The sequence below is a fragment of the Poecile atricapillus genome, chromosome 7 (genome assembly GCF_030490865.1).
Source record: "Poecile atricapillus isolate bPoeAtr1 chromosome 7, bPoeAtr1.hap1, whole genome shotgun sequence".
Classification (NCBI taxonomy): Eukaryota; Metazoa; Chordata; class Aves; order Passeriformes; family Paridae; genus Poecile; species Poecile atricapillus.
Genome location: NC_081255.1, coordinates 29,542,825 through 29,555,083, shown reverse-complemented (window position 1 = coordinate 29,555,083; position 12,259 = coordinate 29,542,825). Strand labels below are relative to the sequence as shown.

Sequence of the window (12,259 nt, the reverse complement as noted above, 5' to 3'; positions counted from 1 at the left end):
TGTATCCCAGTCATCCTATGGACACCCTGCTTCCCATGGCTAGATTTGCCCTGTGAATCTCTAGAAGGATGCTGCAGATTGCCTGGGGTATCAGATAGAGGTGATATTCTTGTTTCTTTTCAAGAGAACTACAGTGAAACGTACCTGCATTAAGGTCTTACCGAGCCTGCTGGTGATTCACCTGATGAGATTTGGCTTTGACTGGGAGAGCGGCCGTTCTATTAAATACGATGAGCAAATAAGGGTAAGAAAACTTTTCTTTATGGTGCCTTCCCCAGCTACTTGTGTAGTGGACTCTCATTCTTCCTATTCATTTTTCTTCCTTTTCCCCATGTTTTGATGCAGGGATTTTGAGTATGTGGTACACTTATAACATGGTTGCGCTACAGAAAATAAATGGTTTTCCTTAGAGCTTTCATTGTTTGCAGCATTCTCAGGGTCCTTTCAGAAAGCAAGGCAAAAAACCTCCTTAAAGTGAGTTTATTATGTAACATCTGTGCATAAGAAGTTCAAGTTCCATATTTTCCTTTGGTGTTCCCAATGTGGGAAGTATTGATACCATTCTCATAAAATTACGCGAAGAGTGTATGCACTGCAATGTCTTAATTAATCCAAAATATCTCTTCAAACAGTTTCCCTGGATGCTGAACATGGAACCTTACACTGTGTCGGGGATGGCCCGTCAGGACTCGTCCTCAGAAGTGGGGGAAAACGGCAGGAGCACAGACCAGGGAGGAGGAGGCTCCCCGAGGAAGAAAGTGGCCCCAACAGAAAACTATGAGCTCGTTGGTGTGATTGTCCACAGTGGCCAGGCTCATGCAGGGCACTACTACTCCTTCATCAAGGACAGGAGGTAACGGGCAAGAAGGTTCGTGGGGGAGGTTTGAGAGCTGTCTAAAGGCTTCTTCTTCTTCTGGGAAGGTGAATGAAGCCATCCAGAGCTCTACTGGAAACACTTCCCTTTCTCAACACCTGTCATGAGGCAATGACACAGGGATATGGGACATCATAGAATAAAATTCCCATTAATTCTTATGCACCTTGTATTGCAGTTTGAGGGCTTCCTATGATACAGAGTTGCAAGTGATGTGTTTCTCATAGTTTTAATCAAGGTTACTTTTTAAAATGCTACTTTGACATGGATTGAACTAAGCTTTCTTCTTACTGTCAAAACAAATATGAGTTCAGGCTCGTGGCTTCTGGGCCATTCAGGGTGGTTTGTTTTTTACTGAGACAATCAAGTAACTTTGTTTCTGTTGTGTTTCTGTTGTGTTTTGATCACAGAGGATGTGGAAAAGGAAAGTGGTACAAATTTAATGACACCGTTGTTGAAGAATTTGATTTGACTGATGAAACCCTGGAATATGAATGTTTTGGTGGAGAGTATAGACCTAAAGTCTACGATCAATGTAAGCAGAAGACTGATTTTACAGTAGCTTCATATTTCATACTGATTTCAGTAGCAGTAGAGCTTAGTCCATTATAGGCACTTTGAGTTACTTGGGCTAATAATCATTCTGAATCACTGTTTCCCTAAAGCCTTCCCTTTACTGAAGGACAGAACAGTTTGTGTATGGCCTAATATCAATTGAGCCATATTCACTGTTATCCAGCACTTTGTACACTTAATAGCAGAGACTGAAAAGCAAAATGGTACCTTGTTAATACAGTTTTAAAAAGCCCCAACCAAACATAAAACACCCTTTATTTTAGGCTAGTGAGAATGACTTCATAGAACACTGTGTGGCATCATAGTGTTGAACTTTTCAATGCTTTAAGGAATTTATTCCAAGTACCTTTCCAATATTCACCTGTTTCATAATTCAGACAGTTTTAACCAATGGCACAGATTGATGTTTTGATCTGATAGGCTTACACCACTGCCATTCACATTACTGGTACCCCCAGTTTTGCTTCCATATGGGAATGGGAAGGGTTTGACCTTCAAGGGCCTTCATGGACTGCCTTTTTTCCCCACAGCAAACCCCTACCCCGACGTGCGCCGGCGCTACTGGAATGCCTACATGCTGTTCTACCAGAGAGTGTCCGACCAGAACTCTCCTGTCCTACCAAAGAAAAGCCGAGTCAGTGTCGTGAGGCAGGAAGCTGAGGACCTCTCCTTGTGAGTTCCTCTTGTATCCATAAAGGTTTCTCTCATGTTGATACCTAGAATTCTTTCCACAGCTAAAAATTGTGTATTTCCTGTCCAGCAAAGCAATGTATTCACCCTTCTGTTGATTTGGGTTGGTTTTTAAGCTGCTTGTTTGCTACTGCTATTGCAACAAGTGCCAGGTGACTGACAGCCTGCTGGCATCAAAATTGCCTTTAAGATCACCCTGGCTGCACTGGTATTTTTCACCTAAACTATAGATTTGTTGTAGGATTTCTTTATTCACCTTCAGCTTGTTTATATTTCAGATCTGCTCCCTCTTCACCAGAAATTTCACCCCAATCATCACCTCGACCTCACAGGCCCAACAGTGACCGTCTCTCCATCTTGACTAAGCTGGTTCGAAAAGGAGAAAAAAAGGGACTCTTTGTAGAGAAAATGCCTGTGAGGATTTATCAGGTAGAGCACCCTGAAAGTGGCAACTGAATTCTGCCCCTGTAAAGTTTGAGCAGGTAGTGAAAGAAACACAGTAACTTTTAAAGGTTACCTTGAAGTAAATCCCTTGTAGTAAAACTAGAAAGGAGTTCTGGATTCTGACATAAAGTTACTAACCAGCTGTTTAATGATATGTTATTGTAAGTTTTGCTGTACCTTCTCACAAAATTGGCCCATCAATTCTTTGCTATGAAGAAACTGCAGGCAGATGAATCAAACATGAGATCTGGCAGCAGTCAGCATGCAGGCAGGGAGAAACAACAGCAGAGAAGGTGCTTCATTTGGAGTACACTTGAGGAGTAATGGAGATGATGGCAAATTACAGTGATCCTCAAGTTCTTGAGTTCACAAGACTGTAGAAAGAGGAGGAGCAGTGAAGAGAGCTTGCATCACACACACAGGGAGAATAAACTCTGCAGGCTCTCTCTGGCCCTCCCCATGGGCTGTTTCAGGGCATTAACAGTCACTTTGGGCAATCTTGTATCTGGGATTATATTATTACAATGAACAGAACTTGGCTCCAATTTATTGAGAGTCTTTCAGCAAAATCTCATTTGAAAAAAGAAGGGCTTGGCATTTAAATACCTTATTGTGGCTACAGCTTGTAATTACACCAGGTCTCCTTGCTGTCTGCATCTAAATTTGTAGGCAAGCCTTTCTGGTTTGAGAGGTGTTCTCTTGGCTTCTTCATTAAAAAAAAGTGAAAAATATAAGTTACCTGCAATCTCTTCCTTTTCTCCCCTAATGGCCAAATGATTAAGTCCCTCATCTGTTGTTTTGTAATATCTTTGAAAGAAAATCACTGGTTTTATACCAAATCTTCTCCTGTATGTATTTTTCCCTCTGCTGAAGTTGTGATTCAGAAGGGAACAGAGTAAGTTTGACACTGATTTTTAAACACCACACATTTACATAGAAGATGAAGTTGTTGTTAGAGAAATGTATTTTGACAACATTTTTAACTTTTTTTTGCCTTCTTTTACTTTTATAGATGGTGAGAGATGAAAACTTGAAATTTATGAAGAACAGAGATGTATACAGTAGTGACTACTTCAGTTTTGTTCTGTCATTAGCTTCCCTGAATGCTGTAAGTACCAGGATTTTAATCTTTGAGTGTTCAAAGTATGTTGGGAAAAATGGCCACAAAAGCTATTTGGGTCAAACCAAGAAAACTGGAAGAGAAGAGTTGACATGATTTTGCTTTTCCACACGAGCTATTCCTTGTCTCCAGTAATTTTTGATGCTGATGACAGCATCTACCTCAAAGCAAACTCCAGCCTCTTTTTCTAGTACTGGGAGAAACATTTTGCCCCAGAAAAATTTAATAAACCATACCTTTTATAATGATGCAAACTGAGCTCTAGAGGGACAGAAATCCCTCTCAGTATGGAAGGTCCAAAAGTTGGTGTTAGTTGCCTCAAAGCTAATAGAGTTTTAATTTGTAATATTTTCTTAATTAAGTTTTTCTAAATGGAGTCATAAACAAACAGAATTTATTAAATGTTTAAAATCCACAGATCTAGTTGGCCTTACAGCAAGTTTGCTCCTGTTTTAGCATATTTATATAGTAGCACAGTCAGCACTGGAGAGTGACTTAGCACAGAAAAATGCTGTGGTTTGTTTTTTCCAAGTGAAGCAAATAACTTGGATAGAACACATTGATGTGTTTAAGAGACAGCATGTGTGCTGCAGGCATCCTTCTGCTCTGGAGTAAATTTGATATTTCTTTCAGACTAAGGTAAAGCATCCCTATTATCCCTGCATGGCAAAGGTGAGCTTACAGCTGGCAGTCCAATTCCTCTTCCAAACTTATCTCCGAACCAAGAAGAAACTCAGGTAAGGCAAACAAGAAACACAGTTTAGTTTTGAGAGGTGTTTTTTCCTCCTGGATTACTGATAGTTGTCCCTGTTTTGTTGAAGGGCTGATACAGAAGAATGGATTGCCACCATAGATGCACTGCTCTCCAAAAGCATTGATGCTTGTCAGTGGTTGGTTGAGTATTTCGTTGGGCCAGAGGGCCGGGAGCTTGTAAAGTAAGTCCTGGTAATTTTGTCTGGGGTGTTTTGTGTCTCATGTGTGGATAAAGCTTTCTCATAACATCATCTGGCCTATACTGATGTATTCCCAAAGAGTTGACTGTGCACATTATTTAAACAGACACTTTAGATAATGACTTGGAGTTTTATTTCCAGTATTTTCTCTGTGCAGCTTTCTGAGAATGTTGAAAATCAAATTAGATAGCGCAGTGTGCATGGAGGAGAATGCAGGTGATGAATTCAGTGAAGGGACTTGGAATGTGTTTTAAGTTTGTGTGGTCAGCCCTACAAGTGGTGGGAAAGGAGAACATGGTGAAAATGTTTGGGGTAAGGTAAGTTAAATACTTACCTGACAAAGATGACAGATAAACTGGAAACGTTTTCTTCTTGCCAAGCTAAGGATCAGCTAATAGGTGCTTTGAAAACAAATTATTGGAGATCTGACATGCTGAAAGAAGTGTGTCAGTGTAAAGAAAATGGTATCTTTAAATTTGCATTGAAAAACAGCATCCTATGAGAGCTATGAATAAATAGAGTAATAGGGATATTATAGGCCTCACTACAAGCAGGAGTGTGTGAATCTAAGTTAAAGCTTACTCACAGAGGTACAATACAAAATGTATCTGGACTATTAAAATAATAAATACTAAACCCAACATTGAATCAGAGCAGCTGTGTGTACATGTTGATTCCAGTTCTTTTTGCAGCTTCACCTTTTCTCTTCCAGGACTTTCCTCCTGGAATGCAGCGTGAGGGAGGTGCGAGTTGCTGTGGCCACTATCCTGGAAAAAACCCTCGACAGTGCCTTGCTTTATCAGGAGAAGGTCAGTGAGTGTCACCCCCTCTCCAAACATCTCCTGGTTGTAGCTCTTCATTTCTAGAATAGGTTAATGCTCATCTCTTCCTGCCCAGGAGGGATTTGAAACACTTTGGGTTTTTAAGCAGTAGACACCTCTTTACATTCAAATTTTTTTTTGTTTTCACAGTTAAAAACTCTACATCAGTTACTGGAGGTGCTACTTGCTCTGCTGGATAAAGATGTACCTGAAAACTGTAAAAACTGTGCTCAGTACTTTTTGCTATTCAATAACTTTGTACAGAAGGTAAGAAAACATTGTTTTCTCATGGCTATTTAAATTTTAAAAGACAGTGATAAAGCACCTAGTGATCCTTATTCACAGAAGGGTTTGCAGCACAGTGAAACTCGGAACTTTTATTAGGAGTAATCAGGTTTGTTTTGTTTTTTAAATAAATGACTTTGAATAATGGATTAGGATAACATCACACAAAAATCTACCAGCAAAGTATACCAATGGAAGATGTCATTTCCAGTGTCTGAATTTTGATTGTCTGTTTTGAAGGGTTATATGGGGTTAAAAAAAATTAAAAATAGATAGATAGATAGATACAGATATAGATCTAAATCAAGCATTCAGGATTTTTATTTCACGGGGAGCAGAATATTACCAGAATATAGAAATATTTCTACTTCTCTACTCTTTTTGCCTTTTTTTCTTGTAAGACATTTATTGTGCATCTGCTGATTCTGCTCTGGTTTGTGTAATGTGCTGTAAAGACAGCTTTTCAGCAGTTTATCTTATTGATCTGTGTTGGGATATTATGGGGGTTTTAGAGTGGAAAGTGCAGGTTTCAGCTTGTGCATTTTACTTCTGTTCCCTTGAGCACTAATTCTTCACCTGGACAGGAAGGTAATTTGTTGATTTTGTCTTCACAGCAGGGAATAAGGGCCAGCAGCCTTCTCCTCAGACACTCTGCCCTGAGGCACATGGTCAACTTTCTCCTTGGCCCCAACCGGCAGAGCAATCAGGTACAGTTGTGTTGTGCTGTACTTTGGCCATCCCCACGTTTTTGATGATGTTTAAATTATTAATAAATACTTTTCTTGTGGTAGAATAGACAAATCCTTCAGTTGCTCTATAAACCTCATGCAAGTGTGAGCCCACCTATGTGTAATTGGCATTTGGCAGAAGTGAGCAGGATCTTTTTGATAATAATAAAATTTTTACCCACTCCAAAGTATTAGACCATGGTGATGGACTGTAAGAATATTATTTTGGCTTAACCAAGTGAATTAAATAAATGAAAGTTAATTAAATCTGTCTTTGGCTCAAGCAGAACCGCAGGTGGAGTTCAGCACAGGCACGTGAGTTTGGATATCTTCACAACACTGTAGCACTACTTGTCTTGCACTCTGACGTCTCCTCACAAAGAAATGTTGGTAAGAATTGTGTTTTTGTCCTTTGGTGACGTGGCATTTCAGTTACATTGGCTGGGAGTAACTTAATTTTAGTGAGGAAAATACAGTCATTTTGAATTTAAGGCAGAAATGGTTAATACAAGTTTGGTTACTTCTGATTTTGCTGTAAATGTATTGAGAGGCTGTGGCAAACAGTATTTTGGGGGGATGGAAATCTTGATAGTAACAGTTTTGTACCTTCTTCACTTCCCCATATGCCTAAAAGGTCTTTCCTCATGTGAGTGAATTGAGCTGTGTTGTTGGCTGAACAGACTCACAGGCTGTATTTTGTTTAGACTTGTCCTTTCTTTTGCTAATCTAAAGGGGAGTATTTTAGACTAAGCTACTGAATAACAAGCAAGTAAACACTCTCCTAGTTACTTTTTACAAGAGGCAGAAATATCCAAATAAAGATAATAAAGGAATAAGTTAAAATCTTCAGTTTCCTGAAGGAAGAATTTGACACTGTCATTTAAAAGAATAGCTTAATTTCTCTCTGAGGTTGAAAGCAGTCAAAAATCAGAAGATAACAGGAGAATTATAAATATTTTGGATATGATAAATGTGCAAGAGTGATTGGGAGCAAAACTAAAGCTCAAAGTTGATAGTCTGTGGACATTTTGCTTTGACCTTCCTGCAGTTCTTTTGTCTGCTGTGACTAAAACAAGTGACACTTCAGTGTGCAAGAGATTTGTTACTTGGAGTGGTAGCACATGAGCTATAAACTAGTTGAGATGAGTGTCATGGGGGATTTCATGGTGCCAAATGAGCAGCAGTGTCTTCAAGGTGTGTTAGAACAAACTAATCTATGAGTGGATTGTTTTTGTATTTGCTGTTATAGCTCCTGGTCTCTTTAAGCAGCGTCCACCTCTCAGCATCACCACTTCAGGGCCACTTCTGGCGCTCCATGAGGAAGTGGAAGCCTTGCTATTCCTGTCTGAGGGGAAACCCTACTTAATGGAGGTATCTGTTCTAAATTCTGCCCTGCTTGAACCTAAAAACTCACCTGATGCATTCCTTTGACATATCCTTTCATGAAAAACACTGATTATCCAAAAGCAGTGGCTACTTTGAGCCTAAACAAGAAGGCACCTTTAGTTTCTTGACCTCTTCATATTCTAGTATATCCCTAAACTTCGGGTTTTAAGCAAATTTTGCAGGGGCTTATGCAACTTTTTACCATGTCAAATGCAGATGCTAACTTGAGTTGATCTGACTTAATGGATGATGTTTGACCAGGCTCTTGGAGGTGGCCATCAGGAGCTGAAGGAATGCTGTGAGGGCAGGGGTTCAGCCTCCTGGGCCATGCAAGCTCTGGGGAAAAAGGGCTGCATCCTTCCTGGGAAGGACAAACATTGTGTTACAGACTTATTTTGGGGAAGGCAGCCGTGTGCTGTGTGTGACGGGTGTGCTCTGCCCGCAGGTGATGCACGCGCTGCGGGAGCTCACGGGGTCGCTGTCGGTGCTCATCGAGATGGTGGTGTACTGCTGCTTCTGCAATGAGCACTTCTCCTTCACTGTGCTGCACTTCATCAAGGTACACACAAAACCAGGACACGCCTGTCCCATCAGTGTTTCTCACGGGCTTTGGTCATCCTGTGTCTTGTGCGTTGTAACAGCACCGCAGAACAATCAGTACAGTTTTGTTGGATTTGGAGAGGGTGTGGGGTTTAGGTTTTCTTAGGCCTTTACTGTTTAAATTAATTAATTCTCAAAAATCTGTAAAGCTGTCTTGAAATTCTTTGCTTCATCAGCGTATTTTGCTAAGTAACTTTGTTTCTTACACACAGACTCAGCTGGAAACTGCTCCTCCTCATGAACTGAAAAACATATTCCAGTTACTCCATGAGATCCTGGTAGGTGAAGGGTAAAGACTTGTACAGAATAGATTTTGTATTGATGTGTAATGAAAAACGTCGGGAGTGCATTGGTAATTTCAACATCCACACATTTTAATCCTTCATCTTGAAGTTTCATTAATTCCTGAATTTCTGTCTTGATAATCCAGTGACATGTGAAACTTCACAGTCTTTCTTGTTCTGCATGTGGGGGTGGGTAAAACCATTCCATAGAATAGATGCATCATCACACACAATTTACCTAAGTTGATTATTTTTCTTTCCTAACAGGTTATTGAAGACCCATTACAAGTGGAGCGCATCAAGTTTGCCTTTGAAACTGAAAATGGATTAATAGGCAAGTAAGCCAGTGGGTGAACACTCCTGTCTCCTACTGACCCTGATGGTTCTAGTGGTTCACTCCATTTCCTGGTTCCTAATCCTCCTAAACTGTTTTACTTCTTAGGGAAAAAAACTTGACACATTTCATTTGGCCACTGTCGCTCCAAAATGCTCTAAGAAAATCCAAATTAAGCATTGGAATGTTATAGTGACAGCAAACTAGAAAGGAATTGAACTGGGAAAAAGAGCTAACTTATTTAAATAAGGGGCAGATCAGGGTGTATGTGTAATGGGGGAGGGGGAAGAAAAGTACCTTTGATTACCATAATAGAGGAACAGTTTGAATCCTGTAACCTTAAAATTATTTTTTTATTTCTTACATTTCTCAAGAAACTGCCAGACTTTTTGTTTTGTCAGCATCCTAATTACCATAAAAGAAAATGGTTCAGCACAGCAGGATGCTTGCCCTGCTAGCTGCAGTAGAGCCTTGCAGTGGGACAGGTGGCTCCCACCTGTTGCTGCTCATACAGAGTGTTGTGTTTCCATTACATACAAAACTTCACTGAAGTGAGGTTACTGAAGCATTCAAAAGCAACAGAAAAATCCCAGAAGTAAAGAGAGCTTATTTCATGTGCATCAGGGGGAGCAGCTTTGGTGTGTAAATGAAATGTGGGGTAACACAGAGAGCCCCTCTGATGGGTTAGAGCAGCTCTTTCATGGCTGTTTGGGTGAGGAGCTGCTTCAGACTGTGGCTTTCACCTTCAGTTAGTTTGGATCTTGATTTAGTGAGAAGGAATATTTAGCTTTGTTCTTTGTTTCTCTCATCAGTGTTCCCCTGTTTAGTAGTCTCCATGTATGGCTGATGGCAGAGAAGGAAATGTGCAGCAGTGTAAGAGAATAGCTAAGTGATTATTTTAATTTCTGGATAAATTGGTCCCAGTTGGACCAATTCTGTGCTGTAACTCGGGCAATACATGACCTTTTTTCCTCTGCAGAGGAGAAGTGCAAGTGTTCAATTGGATTTTTATGTTGAAGGTTTTGAGAACTGCCCTGAGGTTTGGGAGTGAAAGTTGTAGTTTTACCTTGAAGTTTCCTCACAACAGCATTGAACAGCATCCCTCACATTGACTAGTTTTAATCCAGGAAAGGGAAATCAGCAGATAATAGGTTTTGGTGGTCCTTAATAGGATGTCTGTGCATAATTTGTAGTACAGCAGTGCTGTAATGTTAATCATCTGCTCTGCTTCAACAGTATTAAAACTGGCAATTTGCGGTTCCCAAACAATTTTTCCCAGCTTTGGAGGTTTCACTACAGGGTTCTTTGCTGACTGCTATGGACAGAGCAACTTTTGAGTAGCAAATCTGATTGGGGCAGCTCCGTGGAAATCTTTGTGCTTCTCCTCAGTCAAAGAATTTTGCTAAAGAGGTGGGAATTCATTGTATAGAAACATCTTGGTAGGAATGGCCTGGGGTTTTGCCCGAGTCTCCCATGGAACAGTTTCATGGCTGTTGAATTCTGCTATGCTTGTTTATGTGAAGAAGCTTTAAACATTCCTCTGGCTTTGCAAACTTTGATCCAGGTGGAAGCTGGTGATCTGGTTCATTTATGGGGGTTTCAGACAGTTTTTTTTTTTCCTTCAGACAAATGTAACCATAGTGATTATCTAACATAGAATGGATTATAGGGGAAGAATAACTGCATTAGGGCTGTTTAAAATTCAGGTACTGCATTTGAAAGATCAAAGTGAAAATGCAGCAGTTCTATTTTTAATCCAGTAGAGTTGTGGAAGTACTCAAGACTGCCAGCACTTACAGCATTTGTGTTTAACACAAATACTTATGCTAACATCTGTAGAAACAAAATCTATTCCCTAACTTAAAATTTTAGCTTCATCTTTGTTTCCAGACTGGCTGGTACATGGAAATCTGGTTTGTGGTTTCTAATCCATGTGTTTCTCCCCACAGCCTTGATGCACCACAGCAACCACGTGGACAGCAGCCGTTGCTACCAGTGTGTCAAGTTCCTGGTAACTCTGGCTCAGAAGTGAGTAATGAAGGTTTCAGAGTTTAACCTCATCCCTGCCTTAGATCCATCTGTGACTATTATAAAACCTACTACTCCTCTTTTTGATCAGTTTTATGCTTTGTTGCTGGTGCAAGGTCTTGGTAACACACATGCCAGCATGAAGTGAAATTTTTACTGGTTGGTACCTGAAGGGATTGCTCAGGTAACAAGTGGTAATTTCTATTTATAAAGAAAAAGGCCAATCTGCAGAGCAGGAGTCTGACATTAACACCAGATAAACACAGGGACACTGTTCCAGATTTTTGAAATATTATGATTCCTAAATTCTCTTTGTTTAGAGCTTGGCATATGTCCTGATAAAGCATAATTCTGAAATATGTGAACCTGTGGAGTAGATTGCTTTGAGTAAATTTTACTGGGCATTATTGCTCTTGCTAATTCAATTAACAACAGGGCTGTAGAGTTAAAGTCAGTTTGCAGTGATAACAATGCACACAGAGGGCAGCAGTGCAAAGAGAGAGGAGTCTTTGTATTTTGTTTTTGTGTTGGCCAGAATGCCTTGTTCCTGACTAATGAATATAATTTCAATTCCCAAGGTGCTCTACTGCAAAAGATTACTTCAAGGAGAATTCACACCACTGGAGTTGGGCTGTGCAGTGGTTACAGAAAAAGGTAATTTGGCTGTAAAAGGGAAATTGTCACTTGTTTACAACACTCATCATGGATAGATAATCTCCATCCTCTGCATGGCTCACTGAGATGGCTCTAAAGACAAAATACAAGCTACTTCATTTTTCACAAGGACTACTTCGATGCAACTAAATCTGATGCAATGCCAGAACTTCAGTAGCCCCACACGTGTTCCAGGCATAAATGCATTTACAGTGAATAAAACCAAGTGTGAATGGTTGCAGTGATTATTCTTTGCTATGTGGGAAGCCTTCAGTGCCACTGTATTCATATTGGAAGGCTTCAGGTTTTTTTTTTTAAGAAAAACAGTTTTCCATTGCCTGTGTGTTGATGCAGGAGAATGTTTAAATGATTGGATTCCTTACAGAATCATCACAGCTTTGCACAAAGCACAGCTGTTAACTGATACAGCTTTTCCTCCCACACGTGTAGTGTTTGTTCTTCCCTCTAAACTCAGCACAGTT

At 40.1% G+C, this 12,259-nt stretch overlaps 1 protein-coding gene across 2 annotated transcripts in view; it reads left to right on the top strand.

Annotated features, from left to right (window-relative positions):
• The window catches only part of USP24 (ubiquitin specific peptidase 24), a 60,514-nt gene that overhangs the window by 45,340 nt on the left and 2,915 nt on the right, over nucleotides 1-12,259 (top strand). For both annotated transcript variants that reach the window (XM_058842259.1, XM_058842258.1), the window contains 18 exons: nucleotides 125-244; nucleotides 633-853; nucleotides 1,285-1,409; nucleotides 1,981-2,122; nucleotides 2,419-2,569; nucleotides 3,597-3,692; nucleotides 4,338-4,441; nucleotides 4,526-4,639; nucleotides 5,370-5,466; nucleotides 5,629-5,745; nucleotides 6,378-6,470; nucleotides 6,779-6,881; nucleotides 7,741-7,862; nucleotides 8,323-8,436; nucleotides 8,690-8,755; nucleotides 9,029-9,095; nucleotides 11,045-11,123; nucleotides 11,702-11,777. In XM_058842259.1, the coding sequence (XP_058698242.1) occupies nucleotides 125-244; nucleotides 633-853; nucleotides 1,285-1,409; nucleotides 1,981-2,122; nucleotides 2,419-2,569; nucleotides 3,597-3,692; nucleotides 4,338-4,441; nucleotides 4,526-4,639; nucleotides 5,370-5,466; nucleotides 5,629-5,745; nucleotides 6,378-6,470; nucleotides 6,779-6,881; nucleotides 7,741-7,862; nucleotides 8,323-8,436; nucleotides 8,690-8,755; nucleotides 9,029-9,095; nucleotides 11,045-11,123; nucleotides 11,702-11,777 (2,007 nt within the window). The remainder of the gene's footprint in view (nucleotides 1-124; nucleotides 245-632; nucleotides 854-1,284; nucleotides 1,410-1,980; nucleotides 2,123-2,418; nucleotides 2,570-3,596; nucleotides 3,693-4,337; nucleotides 4,442-4,525; nucleotides 4,640-5,369; nucleotides 5,467-5,628; nucleotides 5,746-6,377; nucleotides 6,471-6,778; nucleotides 6,882-7,740; nucleotides 7,863-8,322; nucleotides 8,437-8,689; nucleotides 8,756-9,028; nucleotides 9,096-11,044; nucleotides 11,124-11,701; nucleotides 11,778-12,259) is intronic.